General features: G+C 38.6%; 1 protein-coding gene across 2 annotated transcripts in view; it reads left to right on the top strand.

The window, feature by feature from the left end:
- jade2 (jade family PHD finger 2) overlaps positions 1–10931 on the top strand; it is a 145115-nt gene that overhangs the window by 36923 nt on the left and 97261 nt on the right. For both annotated transcript variants that reach the window (XM_043703453.1, XM_043703452.1), the window contains exon 2: positions 4357–4538. In XM_043703453.1, the coding sequence (XP_043559388.1) occupies positions 4357–4538 (182 nt within the window). The remainder of the gene's footprint in view (positions 1–4356; positions 4539–10931) is intronic.

Raw genomic sequence — 10931 nt, 5'->3', positions numbered from 1 at the left:
CTATTCCTGCCCTCACTAGCTCATAGCACTGGGAGTAATCCAGATATTACTACCCTTGAGGACCTCCTTTTTGAATTTCTACCTAACTCTCTGTAATCTCCCTTCAGAGTCTCAACCTTTTCCCTTCCTATGTCATTGGTTCCAATGTGGACAATGACCTCTAGCTGGCCCCTCTCCCCTGTGAGAACATTCTGCACCTCTCTGAGACATCCTTTATCCTGGCACCAGAGAAACAACACATCATTCTGTTTTTTCTCTGCTGGCCATCTATCTGTACCTCGGACTACAGAATCCCCTAACACAATTGATCTCTTGGAAGCCGACATACCCCTCGTTGCATTAGAGCCAGTCTCAATACCAGAAACTTGGCTGTTCGTGCTACGTTCCCCTGAGAATCCCATATTTATTAAAGAAATTTAGATTTGATACATATAAGATGAATATTCAGTTGCAGATTCTCACCTGGATATCCATTATATAAGTCAAATATTTTATGTCAGTTGTTTGTAATTACAATAGCAATTATGTAAGAATGAGTTGCACATCTCAATCTAATCTTGACTTCAAATTACATTGCAAACCATGAGATTTGTGAATCGCTATTAACTTACAGTTTTTTCCTCCGATCTATTACTTTTGAGTAATACTCAGCATATTTCTCTTTTGCTTCTGGTGAATTGTCCATATTGCTAATCATCCCAAGCCAAGGAGAAGGGTGGGCAGCTCTCCTCCAAGTTGTAGCAAGCACACACGACTGACAGATGCAAATTTATTTCATAAACTCTCTGGAGTTTCACAGACTAAACTGCCTGGAGTCTAAGCTCTTGGCAGGAACACTGTGAACTATCAGGGTAAGCAATCAGTGTTGCAGATACAGAAGGAAATGGTGTTGGTGGCAGGAAGTCTCAGAGTTCCTCCTGAAAGACTGCCATTTACGCGATGTTGTTGGAACGTTACGTTTTAAATTGTTCAAACTCATAATTAAAAATACTCTTATTTGGGGGAAGGATTTCACTTTTATTCACATTTTGGGTCCATATTTAATTTTGCACTGTTTTCCCATCATAGTTTTTATTTTGCGTAAATTTGTTCTCCAATTGCTATAATTGAAGGGCATAATTGAATTGCGTAAAAATGTTGGAGCTTTTGTGAACAATGTAAGCGTGTTTTGTGGAACATTGGATTACAAAGACTCTGGTGGAGATGGATGCTCTGATTTGGGACTTGTCATTTATTCAGTAAGCCAATAATGGTATACACAGCCCGACTCTAGATATCATGATGTGTGAGGAACACGTGTCTTAACAGGTTTCAATTTAGACATCACTCGTACACAATATCCAAGATGTAGTTTATATGATGTTGGATGCCAGGAACTGTGCATTACAGTGTGCCTCAACTAGCAGATTACCCAAGCTGCTGACTTTGGGAGCTGCTGTAGTTTTATGATACACTGTAAACTATTATTCAATGACTGTTTTGGTTGCACCATCTGACACCTATTGGTAGCTTGAGTCACCTGGTGCCAGAGCTACATAGAGAACATTAGCACAACGGGTACCGCATGTTGGATCATTTCTCCTGTCCCACCAAAGGAAACACATGATTTTTTTTCAGGAAGAGCTTGAGGAGGCATTGTACTGGTTATGGGTCATTAACACATCTAGTCATTTTGTTTTTGATGTAATGAATTATCTTCTGTAAGTAGAAGAGCATTTCTCATCGTACCCAAATAGTATGCAAATTGCATCCTCTCCTTTGCAACCTCTGTGAATTCAGGGGTCCAGCTGCGCAGAAGAATAAAGATGTGGCATGTTACCAGTTAAGCTGCTCATGTTTTAAGTTTAGTTCTTTACAATATCACCTCAGAATGTCCACATGCCCTTGGGAGGAATGGAATTGTCTATACAGAAACCTCTTTCTCAGCATTCAGATTTGAAGTGTTTATTTGCTTTCAGAAGGAGATTGTTCATCTTTAAGGTGTTTCAGACATTTGACTCAGCAGTATCTTCTGTCGCAAATGAACCTCCAGGCCACAATTTTTAATTTAGATTTCTAAAGAGCTCTTGTTATCTCGCATTGTTGGGGATAATCTCGTTTAATCCTAGCATTAACGTCATCAGCAGTTGCACAAACCAAAGTGGAATCTCGGGTGTCAGCTAGGGAATTGCAAAATTCAAAAACATATTGATAGGTTTAGTTTCCGTTTTGTTCTTTGAAAGTAGGATGGGAGCAGTCATGAATGTTTATTGCCACTGTTGAATATAAGCAGCAACAACTTGCTTTCACATAGCATCTTTACACAATAGGGAGTGCTCCAAAGCATTACTTAATGAAGAAATGGACACTGGAAAGTAGGAGTGCTGGACCTCTGAGACAGTTTAACAGATGAGAGAGATAGCTAAGGGAATAGTTTATGGACGAGGTATTGATAGTAATTGGTGATGAGATTTGTGAAAAATCTACTGTGAAAGAGCCAACATTGACTTGGTGGGCTGACTGGTCTCCTTCTGTACCTCAGTGAATCAATTACTTTGTAACTTATTAGGCATAAACATAGAATGATATTGGATAATGTTATTTTAGGAGAATGCATAGACAAGGATGAAAACTCTTGATGTGATTCTGAACAGGAGTAAGGAGGAGCTAAAGTGGCTCATCTCTAGATATGCCACTACTTTAGTTTTGCGGTACAATGATTGTGCAGTGTAAGACCAGAAGACCATAAGACATAGGAGTAGAAATTAGGCCATTCAGACCATTGAGTCTCCTCTGCTATTAATCAATGACCTGGACTCCACAGCTTCCTGTCACAGTGAATTCCATAGATTCGCCACTCTCTGGCTGAAGAAGTTTCTCTAAGGCTGTGCCCTAGGGTCCTAATCTCTCCCACCAATGGATACATCTTGCCAATATCCACTGATGCTGAATATAAGACCATAAGATCATAAGACATAGGAGTGGAAGTAAGGCCATTCGGCCCATCGAGTCCACTCTGCCATTCAATCATGGCTGATGCGCGCTATTTCCTTATCTCCCATCACTAGGCTTCCTGCATCATATAATTTTATATGTTTAAATGTGCTGAAATCTACTGAGACCAGTATTCAGTCTGCCACTATGTGATGTTTAGTTGTCATGGAGAATGTGTTTTAAAGTGGTGGAGGTGGCGTTATTAAATTTTTGTGAGGCTGAACTGGATAGATTCTTGATGGACAAGGGAGTCAAAGGTACAGAGAGTAGGCAACAAAGTACTGGCCTTGATCTTGTTAATTTGCAAATCAGGCTCAAGAGGCTGAATGGCCTACTCCTAATCTGAATTTGTGTGTTGTCTTGAATATTGTACAATTAAGTGCACTGGGTAGTGATGGATATCAGATTTCCGTTGCCTGGGGATGATACTGGTCTGGCTGAATCATTGAAATGTTATTGTTCTCTTATTAGATAACTGGTCCCAAGTCACTTGCGTTGGACCGTTCTAAATGCACATGGCCATTTTCACATAATCATCATCATACATCACGGAAACACACCCTTCAGTCCAACCTGTCCATATCAACCAAGTTTCCAAAACTAAACTATCCCATTTGCCTGCATTTGGCGCAAATCCCTCTAAACCTTTCCAATTCATGTACCTATCCAAATGTTTTTTAAATATTATAGCTTGACCTGCATCTGCCACTTCCTTTGGCAGTTCATGCCACACACAAACCACCCTCTGTGTGGAAACGTTACCTCTCAGGTCCCTTTTAAATCTTCCTTCTTTTCCCGAAGGAGAAACCTTCATTTCTCCAAACCAAGCTTCTGGCTAAAACTGAAAACAACAAATACTGGAGATCACAGCGGGTCAGGCAGCATCCATGGTGAGAGAGTAAGCTAACATTTCAAGTCTAGATGCCTCTTGATCAGAGCTCTTATGAAGAACCATCTAGACTCGAAGCGTTAGCTTACTCTCGCCTCATGGACACTGCCTGACCAGGTGTGATCTCCAGCATTTGTCGTTTTCGGTACAGATTCCAGCATCTGCAGTCATTTGTTCCTACAATGTGCCTAAAACTTCTCGTTCCTGCAACGTTCCTCTTGCAAATGTCCTCTGATTTTTCACCTTTTAAGTAGATGGAATAGTAAAAGGGAAAGGTTCTATGGATGTAGCCATCAAAGAGCAAGTTTCTGTATAAAAGGCTCATAATTGAAGGCAGTTTATTAACCCAGTTGGCGATGGGTCAGGTATTTTTAAAATAGTGAAAATGGGTCAGTACTAAATAGCAAGGTGACAAAAGCAAGCTTAAATTTGTGGCCTGATGAAATTCTGCTAGAATATGACTTAATTTTTGGTTTCATTTATTTCTTCTGTAGGGTTTTACCAGAATTTGAGAAAACACTTTTTACTCCACAAGAACAAGTGTTGGACACTCTAACTGGCTCTGAGTCTGGCTATGTGGACATGAAGTTGCCTTCCAGGAGTACATGTCGCTATGACCTTGATGAGGTTGATGTCTACTGGTTGGAACTGGTGAATGCAGAATTTCAAGGAGCAGGTATTGTTTTGTTCATTTCTAACCAGTGCGGGTAGTAGCTCAGATATTGCTGACTGCCCCTGTTGTTGAGGGATTTTCACATTTGACATTAACAGATCGGCACTCTGTTAGTAGATGATCATCAGTTTTATCGTTGGTCTTTCAGCCTCATCAACTTGCTGATGAGGTTCACAACTTTCAACCTTCGGCATTCAGGGATTGACCCTTCTGCATGCAGCTCTCTTGTTGAATGAGCTGGAAAACTCAACTGTACAGTTAAGAGAACTAGCTACAGATCTCTCGAGTACAATGTGAATACTAATCATCTGTAAGTGGAAGCCAAACCATCCCTGCCTGTGGTGAATTCAAATATTCTCTGAACAAGAGCTCGTAGAGGAGGTGTTGCCATTACTGAAAATAAAATGGTTGTATTATTTCTCCAAACGTGCGCAGGACTACTTATTCTTGCTATTTTAGATTAAACACACACAAACACATACATACCCACAGGCACACACACACACACATGTTCAGGCACAAATCCTTAAAATTTCAATGGCCAGTTTCACAGACACTCACTCAGATGCAAAGAACATTTAAAAGAGTCAGTATAGCTCCATTATAATACTTCATTGTTTATATTTGCATGCATGGTACAGAGGGTAGTTTTATCGAGATGTCATCTGCAATCTCAAGAAATCAAGAAACTGTCACTGTACTTGTGATACATTCTCCAGCTTTTAGGATTTATTGCCTGGAATTATAAAAGAAATCCTGTGAGTTTTTGATCTATTGATGCTTTGGAGAATAGAACCCATTGGAGAAACCTTTCTCGTCATGAAATTTGAATTCTCTCTGTTGTGTTGGAACATAATCTAAATTTTACATGTTCAACCTACAACGTGTCAGCTTTTAAAGAGATCCAATGTGTGCCATCATGCTGATGTAAACCAAGTGAGTTTTGATCCTTGTTGCTGAGTGTGATTTCTCTGAAAATAATGAGCAGATGTGACACTGATGCTCTCAGGACCTTTGGTCACCAAAAAAATGTGATATTGAAATTAGGACTATTGGAGGAAAAAATATACTTCCTTTATTCTGGAAAGTCCATTTCCAACATTGTCATATAGCCCCTTTAAATAAAAGCATCATACTCTAAAATTGTCATTGTAGGTTTTCAAGGCCACTGTAAATGTACATGTGAATGAGAACAATGCAAATTTGTCTTGCTCCATAAATAATATACAATGCATTTAGAACAAAGTCTGCAGTTTTAGTTGCATGCAGAATGTGTCCATGTACTTGGGAATGTTTGCATAATTACAGTATTAATCTGTCTGAGGGAAGTGGACTTGACATGGATTCTCCTATCAGCAATATTTAAATTGCTTCATTAATTGAAGTAATGTTGATGGATTAACATTAGTGTGGAGATAAAGCAGTTTGGAAAATCACTAGTGGCATATTTTGCATTGCCCTTTTATTGTTTAGATCTTAAGGGAGCAGTTAGCAAAGCTTCATAAATAGAAGTATTGAGAAATAAAGCAGGGAGGTTATTCTGAAATAAAAACAGAAAATGTGGAAATACTTAATAGGTCAGACAGCAACTGTGAAGAGAAATAGAGATAACATTTCCGGTCCTGATGGCATTTCATTAGAACATTAGAATTGATACTGAACCAATGTACAGCTCTGGTTGAACCATGTTTAGAGCATAGCATTCAGTTCTGACCCCCATGTTTTAGGTAGGATGTGAGCGTCTTTGAGACAGTGCAGTAGACCCTTGCCAGCATTGTTACAGGTTTGAGTGATTTTAATTACAAGGTTAAATTGGAGAAGCTGGACTTGTTCTCTGTGGAGCAAAAGAGAATGGGAGGGGATGAGGTTGTGTGGGATTTGATAGCCATTACCAGATTGTGACAACTTTAGACAGGACAGACAAATAAAACCTATCCCATTGGCCAGCAATGGACAACTAGTGGCCTCTTACTTTCTGGAAGGGCTCTGGAGGTGAGAGTTTAAGACTGCCAAGGGTCCTTGATTTTGGGTGTATTTCAGTACTCTCTGTTTACATTTTAAGATTTACAAAATCCAAAGCAATTTATTTCTGGATAAAATTAAGTTTGAGATGTTTTCCAGGTGAATTTACATACCTGGATACCTACCCACGTTTTATTCTTAAACAAAAAATCCCATTATTTGGCTGACAGGAGATATGAATGATCATTGATGCATTGTGAATATGCTCTTTCAAGATTTAGTAGAGGTTTGGGAGTACAAAACCAGAAGTTCTTTGCATAATATTTACCCTTGGCTCTGAGTGCTTCATGCTGATATTGGATGCAAGTAGTGGAAAAAAGATTCATTGCTTAAAATTTCATCATCAGTGTTGATAAGAAACAATCACTTGTTTTCACTCAGTGCATGTCATGCATTGGAAACCTCAGTTGAAGTTCCACCTGCTCCAGAGTTGTGTAATAACGTCTTGAACTGGTTGTTTAGAAATTAAGAATATTATTCAGGTGGAGAGAGTTCAGAAGAGATTTACTAGGATGTTGCTGGGAGTGGAGGGCTTGAGTTATAAGGAAATGCTGGATAGATTGGGACTTTTTTTCACCGGAGCATAGGAGTTGGAGAGATAACTTTATAGAGGTTTATAAAATCATGAAGGGCATAGATAAGGTGAATGGCAGATGTCTTTTCCTTAGTCGGGGTGATTTTAAGACTAGGTGACATATTTTTAAAGTGCGAGCAGAAGGATTTTAAAAAGGACATATGAGACAATTGTTTTACACAGTGTGGTTCTTGTGTGGAATTAACTTCCAGAGGAAATGGTAGACGTGGGTACAGTTAGAACACTTATAAGACATTTGAATAAGTACATGAGTAAGAAACGTTCGGAGCGATATAGGCCAAACGAAGGAAGGTGAGGCTAGTTTAGTTTGGGATTATGGGCTGGTTTGACCGAAGGGTTTGTTTCCATGCTATATGACTCTATAGCTATGACTCTAATGCTTTGGTATTAATTTACGAGAGAAAATTACCACTCATGGCAATGCATTTAATATGCTTTCATTATCCTCTATGATACTACTCATTCCAATTAGATCCTTTCACTATCACAAGCAACAAGTCATCTCCAAGCACTCAACTGTCACCTGATGTATTGTTCAGAATATTTTCCTGAAAAGGGAAGTCTCATCAGATATTTATCTGGTTATTAACTAGATTGTTGATTGTCATATTTTTCTAATTAATAACGCAAAGTAATTAAGCAGTTTGCACTTTGTCGTGCTAATTACATATTACTCTGTAGAAGTGCTGTGGCAGAAAACATTGCTAGTGAAGCACAATTAGTTAATTGGTAATAGTTAAGGAATGATGTATCTTAGCTGTTACAGCTCCAATTAAGTAATTGCACCTCTACTCAAATACCCTCTGAATGGTTGAATTCTGCAGTATTGTCATGGGAAATACAGTATCACTTTGGGTCATTGCATCTTCCAAAGCAACAATGAGCTTAGAACAATATGAATTTTGTACCTGGCTTGGGATTTTTATATATGTGAGAGAGTAAGTTGGATCTGTCTTCATTTATACTGCACTGACTCCTCCTAAATATTCATGTTCTGTTTCTGATTGAAATATGATGCATGGTTTTGTAAATCGTAAAAGAAGGTGAGTTGCAGACCAGGAATGAAAGATTATGTTTGACCTGAATTTTATAGAAAAATAATTAGTGTGATCAGGTAAGGATGCTTTGCCTTGTCATAACGTTGTCATTTCATAATGATAAATATAGACTGAATAGGTGGGAACCAGAAAAGATAAAACCAGAGAGTTCCTTGGTATTGTTGTAACTAAGACATCATTTGGGAAGTTACCATGTGCCAACCTCATGGAGAGCTGTAAGTCTCAGTGTCTGCTGTGTCCAATGATCTTGAGTCTGTAAACATCCCTTGAGAATTAAGATGATGTTATTCCCTGATAATCATTTCCAGTTAAGCAATGTTCTACTTACCAGAAAATCTAAAGTTTCCTTCAAAAACTGCAATTTTATTGGTTGCTACTGAAGATGTTGGCAATGTCCAGGAATTAAAATTTAATTTCTTTCCTTTTCTTTGGACATTGGTTGACATAAGATTCACTTAGAGTCTTCAACTTATTTTATTCGTTCATTGCACATAGACTTCTCTGGTAAAACCAGAATTTGTTGCTAATCCCTAATTGTCCTTCAATAGAAAGACATACTCCATCATTTCAGAGGGCATTGCCATGGGTGTGGAGTCACTTGTAGGCCTCATGAAGTAAGAAGGGTGGATTTCCTTCCCTAATGAACTTTTTATTTTAAACCACAATTGATGAGAGTTTCACGGACACCCAGTGCTGAGACTAGTTTTCAATTCCATTTTCATTAAGTGAATTTAAATTCCATCAGCTGCCTTGATGAGATTTGAACCCTTGCCCCTAATTCATTTGCCTGGACCTGTGGGGAATATAGTCCCGAGACATTGCCATTATCTGCTGACTCTTCCAGTAACATTGTATTTACTATGCATTCACGTTGTGTTTTAATAAATGCCCTGGTTAATAATTGCCTACAGTATTTCAGTGCAATAATTTTGTTCCGAATAAATTGTGTCAAGAATCCCAAACTACTGGATGCAATTTGCACTTGACTGCTGTTGATCTTTAATGTAAGGAACAAGGCATGGTTTCTGACATGACCAGAACACACCACTGACTGTGATTGATTTTCAAAGCTGAGACTGTTTTGGTAATGTTTTTGGAGCACTTTGGCATCAACTGGTAAAAGTGCTTGAAGTGATGCATGGAAGTGTTGTAGAAGCTATTTGGCTCATTTACAGTGTCACGTAGTTAGATGTCATTGTGTGATTTATAACGTTCAGTTTTTTTAATAAAAAATGAATATTTTCAAAAAAAAACCAAACTGTACCATGTAACGAATTGCATGGCCATTTCAATCTTTTGAAATCTAATTTCAAACATCCCTGGATATCCAATATTAAAATGTTGAAATGGTACAGGTACAACAAGTAATTGGGAAAGCTAATTGGATGTTCTTATTTATTGCGAGGGAATTGTGTACATAAGTACAGGTTGTTCTGCGATAATGTGTGTTTCGTTAATGCAAATTTGCTGTAACGCGATTGACAAATTGGGAATACTGTTTCTAAAGAACAAACTTTTAAAGCGTGTATTGGTTATAATGTGATTCCAACCCCATTTGTTTAAATGGTGCTGCTATAATACGATTTTCTTATAACACGAGATTGCACGAGAACTACTAGTTATAACAGAACTGACTGTAAGCAGGTTATGGTTCAGTTGTACATAGTACTGATGAGACCACATCTGGAGTATTTTGTGCAGTATTAGTCACCTTACTTATGGAAGGATGTAAGTGCATCAGAAACCGTTCAGAGAAAGTTTGCTAGACTGATACCTGGAATGAGTGGGTTGTGTTATGAGGAAAGGTTGGACAGGTTAGGCTTCCTTTTGCTGGAGTTTAGAAGGATAAATTTATTTAATTGAAATGTATAAGATCCTGAGGAGTCTTGACAGGGTGCATATGGAAGATTCGTTTTCTCTTGTGGCAGAATCCAGAAATAATGGTGACTGTTTCAAGATATGGGTTTTTCCATTCAAAACAGAGATGAGGAAAAATGTTTTCTCATGTAAGTTTTTGGAACTCTCTTCCTCAAACAGTGGTGGAAGCAGATTCTTTGAATATTTATAAAGTAGAAGAACCTGCTCCTAATTTAAATATTGTTTCACCTACTTTTTGTTACCTTCTCAGGACAGTATTACGGCTGCAGAAAGGAAGTTTGAGGACTCGTCAATTGAGGTAGTATGGGCTGAGATTAGAAACAAGAAAGGAGAGGTTACCTTCTTGGGAGTTTTCTATAGGCATCCGAATAGTTCCAGAGATTGAGAGGAAAGGATTGCAAATATGATTCTCGATAGGAGTGGGAGTGACAGGCTAGTTGTTATGGTGGACTCGACATTCCAAATATTGACTGGGAATACTGTAGTTCAAGTACTTTAAATGGGTCAGGTTTTGTCCATTGTGTTCAAGAGGGTTTTCTGACACATTCTGTAGACAGGCCAACAAGGACAAGACCACACTGGATTTGGTACTGGGTAATGAACCCAGCCAGGTGTTACATTTGGAGGTAGGTGAGCACTTTGGTGATAGTGACCACAATTCAGTTATGTTTACTTTAGCAATGGAAAGGGATAGGTATGCACCAGAGGGCAAGAGCTACAGCTGGGGAAAGGCAATTACAATGCAATTAGACAAGATTTAGAATGCATAGGATTGGGAAGGAAACTGCAGGCCATGAGCACAATGGAAATGTAGAGCGTATTCAAGGAACAATTACAGTGTGT

The sequence above is a fragment of the Chiloscyllium plagiosum genome, chromosome 14, assembly GCF_004010195.1.
Source record: "Chiloscyllium plagiosum isolate BGI_BamShark_2017 chromosome 14, ASM401019v2, whole genome shotgun sequence".
In the NCBI taxonomy this organism is placed as follows: domain Eukaryota; kingdom Metazoa; phylum Chordata; class Chondrichthyes; order Orectolobiformes; family Hemiscylliidae; genus Chiloscyllium; species Chiloscyllium plagiosum.
Note: the sequence above shows the minus strand (reverse complement) of the source record. Positions and strands in the feature narration are given on the sequence as shown.